Source organism: Strongylocentrotus purpuratus, unplaced genomic scaffold, assembly GCF_000002235.5.
Source record: "Strongylocentrotus purpuratus isolate Spur 01 unplaced genomic scaffold, Spur_5.0 spur5_scaffold_21, whole genome shotgun sequence".
Taxonomy (NCBI): domain Eukaryota; kingdom Metazoa; phylum Echinodermata; class Echinoidea; order Camarodonta; family Strongylocentrotidae; genus Strongylocentrotus; species Strongylocentrotus purpuratus.
The window spans coordinates 3201787-3222833 of NW_022145607.1; the positions used below are offsets into that span (position 1 = coordinate 3201787).

The 21047-nt window shown below is 37.9% G+C and overlaps 1 protein-coding gene and 1 long non-coding RNA gene across 3 annotated transcripts; both read right to left on the bottom strand.

Annotated features, from left to right (window-relative positions):
* Positions 1–3410: 3410 nt before the first annotated feature.
* LOC105446337 lies at positions 3411–5798 on the bottom strand. The gene is made up of 3 exons (XR_004065946.1): positions 5764–5798; positions 4717–4772; positions 3411–3584 (listed from the first exon to the last, which is right to left on the bottom strand). It is a non-coding gene; the product is annotated as an uncharacterized LOC105446337 (long non-coding RNA).
* Positions 5799–11309: 5511 nt separating this feature from the next.
* On the bottom strand, positions 11310–19395 carry LOC581836. 2 transcript variants are annotated; one of them, XM_011667984.2, is made up of 5 exons: positions 18595–19393; positions 15373–15494; positions 14665–15216; positions 13409–13546; positions 11310–12661 (listed from the first exon to the last, which is right to left on the bottom strand). In XM_011667984.2, the coding sequence occupies exons 1-5, from the start codon at positions 18623–18625 to the stop codon at positions 12470–12472; spliced, it is 1035 nt and encodes a 344-aa protein (XP_011666286.1). In that variant the 5' UTR covers positions 18626–19393; the 3' UTR covers positions 11310–12469. The 2 variants fall into 2 exon arrangements, with proteins under 2 accessions (XP_011666286.1, XP_003729979.2); XM_003729931.3 differs by having other exon boundaries at positions 14665–15494; positions 18595–19395.
* Positions 19396–21047: the final 1652 nt, after the last annotated feature.

Below are 21047 nucleotides of genomic sequence, written 5' to 3' on the forward strand. Positions count from 1 at the left end.
ATGATTACTACCAACATGAGTTCAAATACAAGCACAAGCGAGTTGGTATGAGCTGAATCCAAATGAAGGGCAAAATAAGAGTTGTGAAGCGGCCCTACCGTTAATTTAGAATTTGACTGTCGAGTATAAAACTTCTATTTAAAAGACACCCAAAATATTGTGCCCTTTCAAATTTCTCACTTCAGAGTGATGACCTTTGTAGCGCAGGGGCTGTTCTTAACGTTTAACTTTGAATCCGCGGCTCGAGATTTTATGCGGCCGGCCCGGCCCCCCCCCCCCCCCCCCCCTCTATTCAATAATTTCGTTATCTTTTCTCTTTTCTTTTCTCTTCTCTTTTCTCTTCTCTTTTCTCTTCTCTTTTCTTTTTTTCTCTTCTTTTCTTCCTCTTTTTTTTCTTCCTTTTTTTTTGCGCCGCCAATAGGGGGGGGGGGGCGCGGCCATTTCGCCCCCCCCCCTCCCTGGATCCGCCACTGATATGCTGTGAAGAAATTATTTCATCTGGATTATATGTTTGTCACGAGCTGACAAAAAAAATGAGGAGGGGGGGGGACTCGATGATAATTCATCATTTGAAGGTTTACAAAAATGTCCATGGGTTATATGCACCCACTGAAGAAAATCCATGTATAGGGTTGCTTCAGGAACCCCAGCACCCACAGATCCCACGCATGATGAGACAAACTCGAGATAAAAACACATTCTTTCACATAGGCCTACTTATTAAACGCCCCCTCACCACCTGCGTTAATTACTCCCTATTCAAATCTGACAGATGCCCCTTTTACCTTTTATAAGTGCCACTGTTCCCTTTTCATAAGTGCCTCTTGTGATATCTGATAAAAGCCTTTTTTATTCTTTACTTTGTCACGCGTCCCCTTATAATTTTTAATAAGTGCCCTTTTACCTTTTGATATGTGCCCTTTTACCTTTTTAATAAGAGCCCCTTTCCTTTCTCATCAATGTCCTTATGACACATGCCTCCTTTTCCTTTCTTGTAAGTACCCTTTTCCTACTGATAGGTGCCCCTTTTCCTTTTTTAATGATTCCCCTTTTCTCTCTTTCTCTCCGAAAATTATCTTCTGCAAGGTTTGTTCCATGGACTGAACAACCTCTTGCAATTCCTTTCTGTCTCACTTTTAGTCGTACTTGTTACCACTCATTTGCATTCCCTCGTTATCAACTACGATCAACCATTCCATATTCACTCCATTACTGTCCACATTTCAATTGGATTCTCTTCACTCTACCTTTTGCAGCCTTTGCAGAAGCTTTGCTAGAAGTAGAACATTTTTAATTTAGGGTTAGAATTTTATTCAAGTTTTCTAACTTGAAAAAAGGAAAGTGAACCATTGTTTAATTTCAATATCTTGACATAATTTTTTTAAAGACAATTGAATTTAACACTAGAATTTTTAATTGGTTTGCCCCCCCCCCCCTAAAAAAACACACAACAACACCACCGAAGTGGTACCAGGGTTTTTGTTAGGAGGCCATGTCCTGTATAAATTTTATTTTTAAGAATAGTTTTCTCTTGTTTTAATTAACTTTACATTGGTATACCGTTAATTTCACTGGGAAACAACCCCCCCCCCCCCTCCCATTAACAATCAACACTGCCGTTACTTCTACCAACACTAATGCTATAATTCAAAACTGTTCACTTTCTAAGTCCTTCTAATATAAACATATAATCATATGTGTACACTATTGCAACCCGTTACATGGGCCATGTACTAACAGCACCAGGAAGAGGATAGCAAGCTCCCCCCCCCCCCCCCCCCCCCCCCGTCCATAGAGGTAAATGAATTTCAACAAGTATAATTATAATTAAAATATCATTAATTAATTCAATCTTTGATATGGACTGATAGATCTTTATCACTCAAATTTCAAAGAGAATCTTTCTGCCCAGTCCTCAGTTTCATCTTATAAGATGGTAGTTTACATTGTTAGAATTTTAATGTTTATTCATTGAGGATTAGTTATCTTTAATTATTTCTACGTTGACAAGATAATAAACTTCATTGGCTTTATTGAATGTGGTATTCTACAAACATATAATACAAATAATAAATAAATATCATGTAAATATTCCAGTTTAAACCCATCTCTATTGTACTCTTTCATAATATGAGGGTGGCATCTTTAAGACGTAGTCCCGTGTAGATGTCTTCTGCATTCATCACTAAAGTTGTAGCCTAGTTTTCAGAAGAAAGGGCTGTAGTGATAACCCAAGTCTGTTGAATGGAAAATGAAATAAGATATAATAAAATCAATGACGACTAATAACACACACCCTGATACCTGCTCAGAAAAAGGAAGGATTGAAATTCACTTGGGGTTCTATTGGGCAAACCGAAACTATTTTTCGTACAAGACTAGTTTCTGACCACATTTTAGATTATTTCTGATGATCCCATTGAGACGATAGGACTGCTGGAGTTTGGTTCAGACAAGGTATGAAATAAGTAATACAATGTACTTGTGATGTAAACTCGTGCTCATTATTGAATAATACTCGGTTAAAGATAATACAAAGTTTGACGAAATTTTGAAAATTGGGTGGATAGTGATTCTTTACAATTTTGATATATTTGAATGCCCCTGTGGATGTATTATAAGCACTAGAAAACTTAGCCTCTAAAACACTTCTGCTTTCGAGAAAAATTGAATATAAATATTTACTGGTGCTCCCGGTAAATTTTGATAAATTTCAGATGGTAGCTGCGACCATGAAAATCTCAGAATATGTAGATGTGATATATAACTTCCAAACGAGAATAGCAAATTGGTCGATTTTAGTCAAGAAAAATTTATATCTTGACCTTGAGAGGGAGCTTTACAACATAAAGAGTTTATTATTTACAATTTCATAATTTTAGACTCGATTACAACCGCAACAACGATCACTGAATATTGTAGGATCTGATATGCGTCCAATATGTTCATTTGAACCAAATTTATGACCCCATACTACAACTGTGTATTACCTTTAAGTATGGGACATAAAATGACCAAACAACTTGGACCAGAGAATATACTGGAAATAATGCTACTAAAACACACGTAACGTAGACTTATATTTCATCTATATTGACATTTAATTTTTAATCTAAATCACAATTGTGATATTCAGTCAATTATTCTTTTACAAGTCAACTGACAATGAAAAATATCTTCGTCAGATCTATAATTTTTTTCTTATGGGACATAAAATGACCAAACAACTTGGACCAGAGAATATACTGGAAATAATGCTACTAAAACACACGTAACGTAGACTTATATTTCATCTATATTGACATTTAATTTTTAATCTAAATCACAATTGTGATATTCAGTCAATTATTCTTTTACAAGTCAACTGACAATGAAAAATATCTTCGTCAGATCTATAATTTTCTGCATGACATGTGTTCCACAAAAGTTTATTGGGGTACCTGTATGTATATTAGCACACTTGCTCGTATGAAGTGTAGTAGGCCCGCATCTCTAGATATGATCCCGTCAATATCTCTTCTTTGTTCCTCTCCTGAGTTTGTAAACCAGCATGCCTTCATCACCCACTGTAGAGAAGCATCATCCTACATGACAGAAAACAAAGTAGGTACTTCAATTTAAAACTGATACTAATGGATACATATCAACCATAATACATCCTATAAACAGACTTTCATCTTATTTTGTGTTCTTCTTCATCTTCATTGCTCAAGAAGTGAAAGGAGCCCTTACAAAAAAGTAATGAGGGGTCCTGTGTATACCCTACATGTAGTGCTTTGGATGTGGATTAGATATGGCTCTTCTACACACAGGCCCGCCCCCCCCCCCCAACTCAAGTGTCGGCAGGACCGCATGCGTATTCCCAAAATGTCCAGTAAAGGGGTAGTTTTCACGAAGTCTGGCTCATAGTACACAAAAATCCGGCCCGTATCGACTTTACACACCAGACTTAGGGGGGGGGGTGTTTTCAAAAGGAGGGAACACGCATACGCATACCCCAAATAACACTGAGTGGGGGGGGGCGGGCACACAGGACCTCCTTTAAATAAGGACACATTTTCCTTTGTAAACCAAAAAAATTAAAGCAACAATATTTCTCTTTCCTTATCTTCTTCTCAACCCCACATGCAGCTCATCATTTAGTATTTTTTTCTGTACCCTCGATCTCTCACTTCTTTTTGTCATTGTCTACTCTTTGTATAATTATGTCCATGTTCTTCTATCTTTGTCGTGTAAAGTATTGTCTTGTCCCTTTCTCGTCTCTGTTGGCATCCCCATTTTTCTTTCCCCTATTTTGTAGTTCTTTTTGTCATTACAGAATAGTAAATTTAATTACTCATTATTCCTAAGTTTCATTTGAGGTGTTCACACTTGTACAAGCATTGCTTTTTAGTGGACCCCTCTGTTTCCAACATGTATTTCTTAAATTTGTTTTAAATGCTTATAATTATTTGTAATGTTTTGTTGGAAATGTGAATAAATTTGAAATTGAAATTGAAATTGTATGCTAGGTGCAGAACTAGAATAAAATATACCCTCCACTATATACGCTAATAATAATAATAATGATAAAAATGTTACTTATAAAGCGCTCACCACCGAAGTCTCTAAGCGCTATAATTGCAACGTCAACTTAGTTCCATTTATTTTTTTAGTGAATTAATACATGTAGGTGATCGTTTAATATTTGTGTGCTAAATAACCTGGTAATTTTACCTGCATGGGACTTTCTGCTTCATGTTGTTAACTTCTTTCAGCTCTTTAGTTTTAATCTGTTGGAACAAAAAGAAGGAAAACACCAATACAATAATCAAGGCATCCCTTTCTCCTTAACAATAAAATAGATCAAGCATAATAGCTATTTTTTATGTCATGGTTGGCCTTAAATTTAACATGGTGTGGAAATCAACATTCCTATTTAATGAACCACAGTACAAAGTAAAACTAATGGAATATTTAACTTGTACCTCACACAGTGCTTTCTATGGCCTATGAGCACGAAGAAGTACTAAGTAGAATTAGTTTATCATAACAAGAAGAGGTGGACTACAGATAAGGAAACATAATTGTGGACTAGGGGTCATTTCTTATACAACGTCCAACAAAAATATATTTATCAACATGAACTGCACAATTTGGAAACAAATCTTTAATGTAGACTCCTTATGAATATGAGTTATGACAACTAGACAAGCATGCTGGACCCACACAAAATCTAAACATTAAATAAACAAATCCTAGTTGTTGTTTTTTGAATATTTTTATTAATAAGTTCCAGGTTTACATCTATATCTAGGGGTCTAGGGGTAGTGAGTACCTCAACAGAGTCCACGTCTAGAAGAAGGGTCTACTAAAGATTTTAACAAGAATTAACCCACTTGGATTATTAAAGAAATCATACTTCATAGATTATTTCAAGGTGTACGTTAAATCTAGATTTAAATTCAATCAATGATTGGTGAATTAGATTCATGATGACGATCAAATTTGCAGATGAGCACCGCAATTCCACGGGGTGGGCCTGCCGGAACCCCGGGCCCTAACAGGGTGACATGACGGCAAACCGCAGTCAAACTACTTCACGACGATGAAAATCAAAGTGCAATTTGAAGAGAAATATTTCCCTAGCCTTTTCGCCAAATATCTGTTGAGAACAGTCTCAAAATGAAAAGAAATTACCGAAGATCACGAAAACTATTACAAATTTTTCAAAATTAATCACTACATTCACTAAATCTACTCATATTGCAATCAATTACTCACCCATTCTCCGACTTTGTTGTCAGCTACAACTGTAGCTAGGCGCAGGCGATACGTATACTCGTACACACAAATCATACATATTACGGTGACGTCATGACCAGTCTTAGTAACAAGCGCTTGCAATTATAAAAATATTGATTAAACACTCACGTCACGTTTTGGAAGACGTGATCATTCGTGTTTTACCGGCGTGGAAAACAACGAATGGTAGACCCTACACTTCGTAAATTAGAGTCACCTATTTTACGAAACAGTGCAAAACGTGATACGTGATACGTGATACGTGAACGTGAGTGTTCGTTGCAAGCCATGTACGCAATGGATCTATTCGAGGCTCCATGAAATTGACCTGTGAACGAGTGCGCGTGTCAGAACTATCTCTACACTTTTAGCTATGACCAACATCCTCACACCAGGCGCGGATCCAGGATTTCTTAGGGGGGGGGGGGCCCAAATTTGAAATTTTGCTAGCCAAATATTGGTACGTAATGGTGACCAACAGTGACGTAATGCGGGGGGGGGGGTCGGTGCAGGGAGGGGCGATTTTTCCCCTCCCTCCGCGAAATGCGGAAGCTTTGACGTTTCATTAAATTATTAGAGAAAAAAGACGATTCGTTGTACCGTTTTCGAAAATAATTCTCGTCTGAATTTAGTTTTCCCCCTCCCGCGCGAAGCGCGGAAAATTTTACGATTTATTAAATTATTAGAGAAAGAAGACGATTCGTTGTCGAGTTCTCGACTCTTTATCCTCGTCTGAATTTAGGTTCCCCCCTCCCGTGCGCGCGTTTCCGTTTTACACCCTGCCCTAGGCTTTTCTCCAATAAAATTTTACAAACCGACTGGTATTCGGAGTCTAGTCGTCCACATCTTGCCTCGGCGCTCTGCACACCACCAGAACTCTGAAAACGTCACGTAGCGCTAGCTAACTCTCTATACTAACTAGTTGATCTTCCTAGTCGTATCATTTATTTTTATCCATTAATACGCAATACTCTAAGAGCGTGAGGATGCGTGATCAGCTCGCAAAATTTAGCCCAGCGATAACAAAACAATAATATATCGGGAAAACCGTCTTGAACAAGAAGACCCTCGCATCCCCAATTGAAATTGTACATAAGCTTTGGCTTCGCTATTCTTGACGTCGATATAAACAAACTTAGACTTCGGATACAGCATGTTTCGTGTAATTTCTTGCCGAAAAGCCTAGGGCAGGGTGTAAAACGGAAACGCGCCTCCCGTGCGAAGCGCGGAAGCTTTTACGATTCATTAAATCATTAGAGAAAGAAGACGATTCGTTGTACCGTTTTCGACTTTTAATCCTTGTCTAAATTCAGTCTCCCCCTCCCCCTCCCGCGCAAAGCGCGGAAGCTTTTAAGTTTCACAAGATTATGAGAGAAAGAAGACGATTGGCTGTACAGTTCTCGACTCTTAATCCTCGTCTGGATTCAGGTTCCCCCTCTCGCGCGAAGCGCGGAAGCTTTTAATGTTCTTTAAATCATTAGAGAAAGAAGACGATTCGTTGTACCGTTCTTGAAAATAATCCTCATCGGAATTTAGTTTTCCCCCTCCCGCGCGAAGCGCGGAAAATTTTACGATTTATTAAATTATTAGAGAAAGGAGACGATTCGTTGTCGAGTTCTCGACTCTTAATCCTCGTCTGAATTTAGGTTCCCCCCTCCCGTGCGAAGCGCGGAAGCTTTTAAATTTCCTTAAATCATTAGAGAAAGAAGACGATTCGTTGTACCGTTTTCGAAAATAATCCTCGTCTGAATTTAGATGCTCCCCCAACCCCCTCCTCCCGCGCGAAGCGCGGACGCTTTTACGTTTCATTAAAGATTCGTATTACCGTTCTCGCCTCTGAATCCTCGTCTGAATTCAGGTTCCCCCCCCTCCCGCGCGAAGCGCGGAAGCTTTGACGTTTCATAAGATTATGAGAGAAAGAAGACGATTCGTTGTACCGTCCTCGATTCTTAATCCTTGTCTGAATTCAGTCCCCCCCCCCCCTCCCCTCCTGCGCGAAGCTTTGACGTTTCATTATATTATTAGAAAAAGAAGACGATGCGTTGTATCGTTCTCTATACTCTTAATCCTTGTCTCAATCAGGGGCCGTCTTAGGGCCCCTGGGGGGGGGGGTCAGGCGGTGGAGCCGGCCCCGGAAGCTCAGGGGTTTTAGGCGTTTAATTAAGGTCAGATGAGCATTTTTTTGTATACCTTATTATTTTGTGAGACTGGCACGTCACTATTTGGCGTGGGGTCCAGGGGGCGGAGCCCCAAAAAATCAGGGGTTTTAGGCATTAAATTACCGTCAGATGAGCATCTAAGGGCCCGCCGTAGGGCCCTAGGTGAAATCCAGGGGGCAGAGTCCCCGGAAGCTTAGGGGTTTTAGGCATTAATCACGGTCAGATGAGCATATTTTGATGCCTCATTATTTTTAAACACTGGCAGTTCTTTCTTTCAGTTTCTTTGCAGTTTCTATTCTTTCTTTCTTGCTCTCATTCTATTTTATTTCTCTTTAATATACTTTTTCAAAAAAGTAGAGGGGCTCGGGACTCCCGATCCCCGCCGTACCTCGGGCCCTGACGTGTAGGAATCTACTAAAAAGTGAGGAAAAATCTCGGAAATTATGTCATTTCAGCATTATTTGTAATCCACCGTTGTGGAATTAGAAATAAACCACGTTTGAATTTGATTTCCCCCAAGCCCCCCCCCCCCCTCCCCCTATCAGTACGCCAGTATCTCCTCTTTTCCTTTTTTCTTTCCCTTTCCTTCCTTCTCTCTTATTTTTTTGATTGGGGGGGGGGTCAACAGCCCCTTTTCTTTTCTTCTTCCTCTTCTTTCTTTCCCTTCTTTTCCTTTCTTCTCTCTTTTTTTTTTTTTTTTTTTTTTTTGCGGGGGGGGGGGCCAAGGCCCGCTCGGCCCCCCCCCCCCTGGATCCGCGCCTGCCTCACACACCCATCATAAATCCTATTACGCAGGATATATAAACGCTCTAGTACTGAATAAATACTTCAAAATGAATAAACTGTTTTATAGCTGCTTATTCCTGTAATAAACAATTGACATTACAAAATACATGTAGATAGATCTCAATATTAATAGAAATTTCCTTTATGCAATCCATGTTAGAGTCAACAAGTAATATTATTTATATTTACATGAATATATAATAGAGAATCAGTTATACATAGATATAAATCGGTTGCAATATTTGTCACTGTTTGCTCACACAACGAACCATACACTTAATACATATATTTTGTTGTGCACGGACTTGCAATGGTATGGAACATGATATTTCATTTGATGACAAAGGGAATTTACAGACTGCATAGTGTTTATCACATCACGAATTACTACTACATATTAATATTATCATTAAATTCTTCGCGTATCTCACTTCCAATATCATTATCACGTATGTGTGCACGAAAATAAACTTTATATATATAGCGACAGGTCATTAGATAAATCCGAGTAGAAAATAAGGCAATAATGCACTTTAGAAAGTAAGCATCATTTAACCATTGGGCGGGTTAAAGTGGCATATTGTTGCAGCATATCATTTGGGAAATACAAATTTGCCCTAGTGTCAGTGGCTCCACGAATAAACAACCGACAATATCGGTCTCGGACGCTGTCTAAAAAGTTAAGTAGGTTCTCGCAAGGACCTACTATCTTCGTGGTCTCTTGGACTGTCGGTCTCGTGGGCTGTCGGGTCTGTTGGGCTGTCGGTTTTCTTGGGTCAGTGTCCCGTTCGAATGATATGATATAATGATATAATCACAATTAAGTCCTATCCTTCAACTGACGTTACCAGTGATATTTCCTGGTTAATATGGGTTTTTATTCCAAGTAAACATTTTTTCATTCATACAATAAAAAAATATATCAGGAAAGCATTCTGAACTAGATGGAATTTTGACTGCGCACAGTCGAAAATGATGCCTCCGCCATAGAGCAATTTAAACAAGTTTGGAGTTTAAATCTCCAGTGGTTCTTGAGATATCATGATAACAATCTCAATGTATGGAATTTCATAAGTTGACCTCTGTGACCCTTGACCTTTGACCTACGTGCTCCAAAATCTAATCAGATTGTCTTCCTATGGTGATACACATATCATTAAGTTTGAAGTTTAAATCTCCAGTGGTTCTTGAGATATTATGATAACAATCTCAATGTATGAAATTTCATAAGTTGACCTCTGTGACCCTTGACCTTTGACCTACGTGCTCCAAAATCTAATCAGATTGTCTTCCTATGGTGATACACATATCATTAAGTTTGAAGTTTAAATCTCCAGTGGTTCTTGAGATATTATGATAACAATCTCAATGTATGGAATTTCATAAGTTGACCTCTGTGACCCTTGACCTTTGACCTACGTGTTCCAAAATATAATCAGATCGTCTTGCTATGGTGATACATACTATCCTTAAGTTTGAAGTTTTTACATCTCATGTGGTTCTTGAGATATCATGATAACAATCTCAATGTATTGAATTTCATAAGTTGACCTCTATGACCCTTGACCTTTGACCTACGTGCTCCAAAATGTAATCAGATTGTTTTCCTATAGTGATACACACTATCACTAAGTTTGAAGTTTAAATCTCCAGTGGTTCTTGAGATATCATGATAACAATCTCAATGTATGGAATTTCATAAGTTGACCTCTGTGACCCTTGACCTTTGACATACGTGCTCCAAAATCTAATCAGATCGTCTTCCTATGGTGATACATACTATCCTTAAGTTTGAAGTTCAAATCTCAAATGGTTCTTGAGATATCGCGCTAACAAACTCAATACAAGGAATTTCATAAGTTGACCTCTGTGACCTGTGACCTTTGACCTACATACTCCAAAATCTAATCAGATCGTCTTCCTATGGTGATAAATACTATTCCCGAGTCTTAAGTTTAAATCTTAAATGGTTCTTGAGATATTGTGATAACGGTCAAACGGGACGGACGTACGGACGTACAGACGGACGTACGGACGTACGGACGTACGGACGGACAACCCGAAAACATGATGCCTCCGGCACCACCTTCGGTGGCGGAGGCATAAAAATGGCAGGTGAACTTAGAATTCGTATAACAAGTAGAAAACGTTTGATGTCACAGAATAAAAATCCTACTTTACCTTTCATTTCTCTTTGACCTCCAAATTCTTTTCGGCGGTCGGTTTAGCACCAGGCGGGCTTTACAGTGAGAAACAGTACATCAGCAAACATTCATACTATGTTAAACATTTTTTGATGTAGAAAAAGTTTCTACAAAATTTCATAATAAATTCGACAATTTTGTTCGACATAACGTAAACACATATTGCCATGTGACTCTGCCACATATAGGATTCTGTTAGAAATTTCTTTACGGGAATGCAAACATCTGTACAAAGCTACATGTAATTATTGACTACAATTATGTGTAGGAGGGTTCAAGAAATACTAGTCCTAATAAAGTCATGTTTTCGCTATCAGCTCCCCCTGTGGTTTTACACATGGGCAACTCTTATGAATGTTCCATAGTCGTAATACCATCTTAGGAATGTCAGCTAACAATCATGAGAGACTTTTAAAAATCGTTATGTGATAGTTAACGCAAGGGACAATATAGCATGAACTTGTTAACTTCTCTATAATTTCAAGCCTAAATCCCTGTCAAAGCATGACATTAAGAATTGAACATGGGATACAGGGGTTACATAATCATTTCTTACACATCAGATATTCGGCAGTCCGGAAAGAAAAATTATCAACGTACTGAACTTAAATAAAGTTATTTTATATATTGCAAGCGACATATCATCTTCAAGGACATAATTGGAAGGTTGTAACTGGTAAACTGCTTTAAACGAAACCCTTATTACATCATTATCATTGTTATCATTATTATTATTATAATCATTATTATAAAACCAAAGAGTGATTATGTGGTTACGAATAGAAGGTGATTTCATGTATCTTTCCGTCGTTGGAAGCTTCTTCTCCTTCTTACCCAATGCACAATTATCTTACACTAGAATGAAACCATATTTCCCCCCTTTCGCTTGCCTTTCTTCCACAAATGAAATCTAATAAAGATTACATCTATTTCTATCATCTTAAAGTTTTTATGGCTTAGGCGTTAAGGTGCAAAGGGAAAAAATCATGAATTGCATTATTTTTGACACTCCATGAATTAAAATTGTACAATTTGTACAGTCATTTCGTGATATAATAGTCATAAACCAATTTAATTTAGCCTGTAACAGCTGAAATATTTTCTGATACAATTAGTGGGATGTCCTTTCCGTAAAATGAATGTACTTAACGGGAATCGATGAAGTGCACAAGTGTGAAAAACATTGTTTGCCAAAGCCATATAGCTTCATGCGCTTTACAATGACTCCCTCAGCAGTGATCATGCACTCATATCCACGAGAATACTTATCATAGAACGTGATCCATTAAACCATCTCTTCATAGGATTGCAGCTAGGGCCCAGGAATAATTGTATTAACACTCATGAAGCTGTCCTGGGTAAACAAGGCATAATTATTATCATTATTATTAATCGTCTTCTCACTCTCATGCATCCTTGGAGTGAGCAGCAACAGAAGATCGAATCATAAATTGTTAGAATCCATCTTCTTCTGTTATGGTAGAAAAGCTTCGAGGAACCTCTCTTCGAATACGCGATACATACACGTTCATTGTCTCACACACCCTCTGGACATACACCTTTGAATTGAAGTGCTCTTGTGAGAGGGCACGGGCTCACGAAGAGAAGGAAGATGAAGACGATGATGATGACGGCTCCGATGATGAGTGCGATAGTAGCCCAGTTCCGAGCAGACGACGAAGCCTTCCGCGCACCTTCGTAATCTCCCGCGTCAAATTTGGCGGGAACCTAAGCAAAATAATGTAAAGAGGAAAAAGAGAATAAGTTGGAGGAAGTGAAGCAATACTGAAATTTAATCTGAGCAACATGGTTTTATTTTAAGTGCCGATGGCATGACATAAATCTGGAACGAAAACAAAACTTGATGGTTGTGCCAACATACATAATGTTTTGTATCCTTTAGGATGTTAGTATAGGCTCAAATTCACAAATGTACATGAAGCGAGTTTCGTCTAAAGAAGGACCGGAACAACGTACTTTTGATCTCGATCAAACGGCAAATACCCAAACCATGAAGATGACTGGTAATACACAGGGAATGATATCATATCAAGTACATGTAGAACTGTTATCATTTCATGAAAAATGTAAAGTTGGTTAATAAGTATTAACTTTAGGGCCTATCTGCGTAGCCAAACTGTCATTTGGATACTTACAACTCAGAAATTATAGGATTTTGCATACAGAATTGTATTTCGTGGAAGGCTAGTTTTTTATTCTTTACGCTGTTTTCAAACATCACCTAATTTTATCAGAAACCTAATGTTGCCTCTGGATTTTAATATTCAGAATAATCGTTTATTCAAAAGGAACGTAGGTAACAATATATTGTCTCAATACCATCAAGAGTATTCAAGAGCATCAATAAGGCCCTCTCTCTTACCCAGTTCCAACAGTATGAAATACTTGATTTCCCACTAATTCCCAATCCATCAGTTAGAAGAGGAAATAAATAGCGCTTTTGGTTTCACTTACCTCTCTTGATCGCATCAAAGAGAAAATTCCAAAGAAGAAACAAAAGGCCATTCCCACGAAAGAATACCACAAGTAGTTATCGGGTCGAGTTGGTTTCCCGATCACCTTCTGTGTGTTTCGCGTTTCATGCTCGTCATGCTTGTATTCAATAATTCAAAGAGAGAGAAAGAGAAAGAAAAAGAAAGCTGACATTTTTATATGATCAAAGGTTGTATTAAAGATGTGTACAAAATAATAAAAGAGCATGGACCATGGCTGGCGGGCCCACTGTAAAGTTTATGATTAAAGCACAAAGTTTATTTCCATAGAAGCCTGGGCGCAAACAAATTATGAATACATATATAAATGATTATATGAACCTACATATTTTTGGTAGCATATCTTGTATAAAAATTCTTTCTACAACAATTATCATGGGTTTCTGTCGATCATTTCCTTGTATATCACCATCTTCCCGGTGACATCAAATCATTAATTGATTTAATTAATGATTTATATCAGAGAGAAGAATCAATTCCACAAAGCAAAGGGATATTTGCCCTATTTTGAAAAGTCAACATTATTCACAAAGGAGGTTTGTGGACAAACCAGGTTTGATCAGAACTAGGTTTGTACTCAAACCTGGTTTGTGAATTCGGGTCGTGTATATATCACCAAATTTAGGGTTTGGATGATATTTTTATCATTACTGTACAGTTTCATATCAGTTTGTTTGTCCTTTAGGAAATATAACATTTTCAAAAGTGGTCCTTAAAACCAACACTCAAATGCACATGTAGAAGATTATTGAGAGACAGCAATGAGCAGTTTATTTCCATAGAAGCCTGGGCGCAAACAAATCATGAATAAAAATGATTGTATGAACTTACATTTTCCTACCACATTTTGTATAAAAACTCTTCTTATAACAATTATATAAATGTAATGATTCCTATTTCAATAGTCTAAACATAGTTGTGGCTTACACCCAGTAAATAAGATCGATTGATCGATCTGTAATTGAAGAGAAAAAAAATCTTTTTTTTTCTGACTTGTTTTTCAATCTTATTTACTGGCTGTAAGCCACAAATATGTTTAAACAATTATATGTGTGTGTGTTTGTGAATGTGTAGTGCATTTACCAAGAAATGTTACATACACAAAGAATGCGAGCAGCTAATATTATTTGTAGCTAGAGTTGTGCTTGACCTCCACTTGACCCAACACGAAATGTCGATCAAGGTTAATCGGTTAAGCATAGAAGTGGCAATCCCTACCTGTACAACAACTATACTGGTGTCTCGTAAGTACGTCCTTCCGTCTGGTCCTACTCGCGTTACCATCGGTCGCATGAGGATCGGTTCGATATTAGGATCAATCGTAACAGGCTCTACAGACGCCCAGTAGTCCACGCTCTGTTGATTTTCGTACGCGTAAGTGTTTGGATCACGTTTGGACGACGATGTTGATCGGGAGGTTGATCTGGAGGTTGATTTCTTGAAGCGGTTTTTCTTCGGGGAGCCTTTCGAAGGTTCAGTTGATGGTGACGTAGGACTTTGAGGCAAGAGGGTGGTCTCGGGTTGAAGGTACTTGGGTTGTACCGTGGTGTGTGAGATGGTAGCGGGTTTGGCCGACTGGTATTCCGAGGTCGTCCCTGCATCATCGTAACCGACTTCGTCGTCGTCGGTTCTTTTCGTGTACACAATGGCCGACTGGTATTCCGAGGTCGTCCCTTCATCATCGTAACCGACTTCATCGTCGTCGGTTCTCTTCGTGTACACAATGGCCGACTGGTATTCCGAGGTCGTCCCTGCATTATCGTAACCGACTTCGTCGTCGTCGGTTCTTTTCGTGTACACAATGGCCGACTGGTATTCCGAGGTCGTCCCTTCATCATCGTAACCGACTTCGTCGTCGTCGGCTCTTTTCGTGTACACAATGGCCGACTGGTATTCCGAGGTCGTCCCTGCATCATCGTGACCGACTTCGTCGTCGTCGGTTCTTTTCCTGTACACACCCTGTCCGGGCGATGTCGGGTCGTGCTTGGGGTTTTGACCACGCTCTCTGCGAGCTAACTCTTCCATCGTCTCTTCATACGATGGTGGTACTGTAAATAGTAAAAAAAAAAAAAAAAAGCGATTTAAAAGGAAATCATGACCACTTTTTATCAGGAAAAATCTTGATAGCCCAAAATGATATACAATAGCGTATTTAGAGGTTTTTTTATGAAAAGGGGGGCGAATGGCATTATATGGGGGATATGGGCGATACAAAAATAAATACCAGACATTATCATTATGATTATCTTTTCTATTATTAATATCTAACTTCTATCATATTTCGATAATAATTCAGAAGAATGTGGAATTAAATACTCCCATGACTCTACAATGTCTAGAAAAAAGGTACCATTTAATGAGTCATGCGTTAAGAAAACGGAAGAGAATGAGGAAGAAAGGAAGGAAGGACACTTCATTGAAAACAAATATAAATTCACTGGACAGACCTTATTAAAGAGAATATAAAAACAAAGTCTTCCGCAGTGCTCTCCAAACTCGGCTATGATAAGTGCAACAATGTTGTTCAAATTATAGTAAATGGGTTGCACAATTCCATATTGCGAAATTGTTAAATTGCACAATAACTTGCGGGTACATATTAATCAATGTCAAGTGTTCATGAACACGAAGCAAATAAAGTTCGCATTCATTTAATCTTCGTAGGGATTGATGATTATAATGATGACAAGTGTAACGGTATCATAATTAATGATGGTAATGATGGTAATGATATTAATGGCGATGGTGATAATAATAATATAATGATAATATTCCAAATAGAAATACTAAAGATAATTGTACTTCTACTACCAACGATAATAATAATGATAATAATAAATATTAGTAGTAATAGTATAATTAATAGTAGAAATATTAGTAGTAGTAGTAATTGAAGTAGGATTAGTAGTAGTAACATTAGTAGTATCAGTAGTACTACTAGTATTCTTCTTCCAGTGTAAGTGCTGATTCAAGGGGATGAAGATAAATGCGATATTATATATTAGTAGTAGGAGTAGTAATAGCAATAATAATAGTAGTAGTAGACTAGTAGCAGAAGTAGTAGTAGTAGAAGTGATAGTAGTAGTAGTAGTAGTAGTAGTAGTAGTATAGTAGTAATAGTAGTAGTAGTAGACATTAATAGTATCAAGTACCAATGACGAAATACGATTACTTTAACCATGTAGGCTTAGCTAGTACTGGCTCTGGTTGCAATACAAATTACATCATCACTTCTCGGGGTCAAGTGAATCAGAACCCAACACCAACTGACCTTTTTAAAATCAAAGTTAAGATACATAGGAACCATACCCTACGACTTATTGTTACTACTACTATACTGACACCATTACTGCAATTTCATGCGCAGCAGCCAACGAAAGGTGTTTTGGGTTCTCTCCCGCTTGTTTGTTGTTTAAAGACAGTACAACATGAATAGGCTATAATACTTACATTTTTATACTAAAATCCAACAAGCTAGTTAAAATACAGTGGCACCAAGCAGCTTCAAAATGTGTGTCTTAATCAATGCAATTGCATATACCACGCTCCACTGTCACAGACCGTAGATAGAGAGCAAAATGCTTGGTATTCCCTGCCTTGTCTATATATATCTACGAATATCAATTTCGTTGGTTGGCTGCACACAGTAAATTCCAGCATTTTTAATACAATATAACTTGGCACATCAGCAAGGCCATATTATTGAGCTAGATCAAAGTGGTTTGTTTGCACAATAACAATGCAAGCAACTGAAGCATGTCGTATTATATCAATGTAATATCTGATTGAAAGTACTGGATTATCCCGTCTGAACGTCTGGCATGCATGAGGCAGAGTATGTTTAAGAGGATGAGTAAAAACAAAAACACAATTTCTGCTGCAAAGCGGATGCAAACATAACGCAACAACCGCATACGTGTTATAAATACAGGGTGACTAAGACCAGCTAAGCTATCAGAACAGTCGTGTCAAGGTTACGTTTTAATTAGTTAATGTATGCTATCATGCGCAGTATAAGGCCTAACAAAAAAGATGTTGTATTGCCAGTGTAAATGCCTAAGCATGGGTCTGTCGGTCGGAAATCTTTTCTTCTTTTTCCCCTTCTTTTTTCTTCTTTTTTGCTCCCTCTTTGGGCTGATATTTTTCATTTTTTTCTCTAAAAAAGGGGGGAAAAATAATTAAAAAGCCGACCGTAGATTTCTAGATTTTTGTATCGGTCGCAAAGGGTAATATAACATCCTTTTTAAAAGGCCTAATAACCATTGTAGTAGGGTCCACCAGAAAATATGATACCCGAACTCATACATGCTTTTGTTTTGCCCCCCCCCCCCCCCCCGTACACAAGTCTCAATTGGGGTGAGTGATATCACATTTTCTTCTTCTTCTTCTTCCTCCGCTCTATCGGAGATCAGCAGCTACCAGGGTACTGCAGTTTGTCATAGAAAGTATGATCATGGTCATAGCATTCTTTATCTCTTTATATTTGAGAGGTCATGGGGCATGGGTCATCATCACCCATCACCCAGTCCCAGCCCCCCCCCCCCCCCCCCCCGTTGAAAAAAAGATTAATGATTACATAACTGTGATAACCAATGCTCGTGGCAGTAGTTGGGGAAGGAATACCGTAGGTAATGTCGTAATGATATATAGTACAGGAGAAGTATTGTAATATCTTAGGCCATTGGTCGCCCCACACGTTATCATATGGTATGATATGTTTATATGTTTTATGATAACTATGAATATAACTCTCACAGAATTACAAGTACATTTAAAAAACTCATTGGAAATGGTGAAAACCATCAGTCATAATTTGCTATACTATTTTCCACCAATGTAATGCTGTATAGAGAACCTTTGGGCAAGAGTTCCATAAATTATTTACCTCCCACTAAAATTGAAGAAAAATATATCGATATGTTTCAGAGTGATATACCTAATAATAATATAATATATAAAAACATGGGATACTAGGGTTAAGGTTAGGGTTAGGATTTATAGGGTTAGACAATATGAGAGATAGGAACAAAGTGTAATATTATTTAGGGGGTGTACATCTGGAACTCTTGCCAAACTTTGTGCTAGAGCCCACACTAACATTTCTACGTTTGCCCAACATGCCAATTTTAATCAAATTAAAATACATACCTCTCTTTCCTGTGCCATTGGATGATGCCATACTTCAATAGGTGGCGTCCAAGATAATATGAATTATAATAAGCTTATGGATGATGATTCCAATCGGTCTGACATGCTTCCCAGTCAAATATACATCCGTTGCATGGCGGGGAGTTCATAATAGTATTATTACAGAGCTGTGTACACAGGTCCGTTGATTTTAGCTCCAGCAATCGTCTGTCACTAGCATGAAGGATTGACAGCACATAAAGTCTGTTCCTTCAGTGTTCATGAGCGTTCATAGCAACTGTCTTCAAACGGAGGTCTTTTAAATTATCATGAGGCCGGAGATACTCTTTCTAAGGAGTCAATATCATTTCTTTCTAAAGAAGCCCTTGGATATAATTAGCTTGCCAAGTAAATAAACCACCAGAATACGTACAACCGAGGGTAAAATTCTGGTCGTGAGGTAACCCACTCCTACACAATAATGTTGTACCCAAGCGCTTAACCGAATAACACGCTCACATGATGACCGTGTAAAATATCGCTAAATGCAGTAATTCATTGACGAATATATCATCAATACACTGCCAACTCTACACTGATGATCATGCGTTGCCGACTTCCCGTCTGTAGAAAGCATATCATTCCTGTTGTACAAAAAATCTCCTTGGTACAAAAGGGGTCAACAATAATAATTTAAATCTCAACAGCTCGGCACGACTACTACTATTGCTACAGCCCTGTAAAACACAATGTACACAGCACTAGGCGAGAGGGGCCAGTCAATACAATAGGTGACGCATCGTCACTCCTGACTGGAGTTTGTCAATAAAAGTGAAACGTTGACCCCGCCCACCTTTCGACGTGATCGACTCTCGTCTATTAAACATCAGGCTTGCTTGCATGAAAAGGTTTCGGTTTAGCGAGGCTCACTGAACGCGACATAGTGTTGAGGTACATGCGATATAATAGGAGTAATGTTTGTGTTTGATGTAAATATTATGAGGGAGTTATTACAATAACTATGTTGTCGCTTTTATCTGCATATCTTTTAAGCTGTCTTGACACGCACCCTTTACAAAATTAAGACATGCATAGAGTTCATGTAAGATTTCACTTTTAAATTTCTATCAAAATTTATTTTTGGAGTCACTAAATTTAGCCTAGCTTCATAATTCTGTAAGCAGAATCTATCACGTATTTACTACTAAAGACATTTGCAGCAATGGGGGAGGGGGGTACTTTAAGTAACAGCAACTGTGTTTGTTAGTCTCTTTCTTTTTGCGAAGATGAGACGATAGAAGAAAATAATCATAAGGTTTACCGGTATCTTTCTCTTACCGGTCTCTATTGAGTTATAGCAATTATTTAAACAAAATTAATCTGATATGATTAACATGTCGACTTGGAAAAAAAAATATGCTATTATGCCAATATATGTATATGCAGAATATGGGATCCTTTACAGAGGGTCATCCCCTCCCCTTCCTAAAAAAATGCGAAATTCAAGTCATTTGATATCTGCCACATGTAAACTTATCCTCATATTGACGATGTAGAGGACCTGTAGGGTAATCTTATTTTATATGAAACAGTATATAACTTTATGTTTATGGTAACTTTTGTATTGATTGAAAACATACTTATCACATGATTATTACCAAGAGAACTTTGAAATTACAATATTTCATTTTTTTCCCTTCATTTGATTGCATATAGTTCCCAGCGATTTACAACTTTGTTATCCATAAATCATTAATGATTTTTTTTTTTTCATTGCAATTTATGGATCTACAACTACCATTCTCTCATATGTCAAAGTTGTACTTCGTACCTTATTTTCAATATGTCCGTTATGCACTCTCATCCTCAGCATTGTCTAATATCTCTCTCTCTCTCTCTCTCTCTCCATTTATCTCTGTTTCTCTCTCCCTCACTCCTTCGTCTCCCTCTATCATTCTCTCTCTCGCATATATTTCGTGGATCTCCTGAGCTGTATGTATTTTCCCTCCATACCTCACTTCTTTACTTTCCTCCAGCCCTTTAATTTTGTTCTCTCTTCTCTCTTATTTCGAACGATCTTTTCATGTATGATTGTGGAATAGATTTAAACAATTCTTATTTGTTTAGCGAACTTTATTAATGTATATGTAGGTTTATAACTGATTTATTTTGAAATTTCAATCATTGTGTGTTATAAATATCTTAAAACTGAAGTTTCTTTATGTCTGTATGATAATTTATGATTTTTAAGCAATGTACACAATTTTGCAATTCAGCCATCTGTCTGAATCAATTTTCAATAAAACTATTACCATTACCATATCTCAGCTTACTCACACCCCCCCCCCCCCCGATCTGAGAAAGGGTTGAATCTCCACTTGCTAAGTGATAAATTTTTCCTGTCGATTTTTGCTGCTACTGTTGTGGTTACTGTTAGTGGTGGTGCTACTACTGTTATTGCTGCTGCTGTTAGT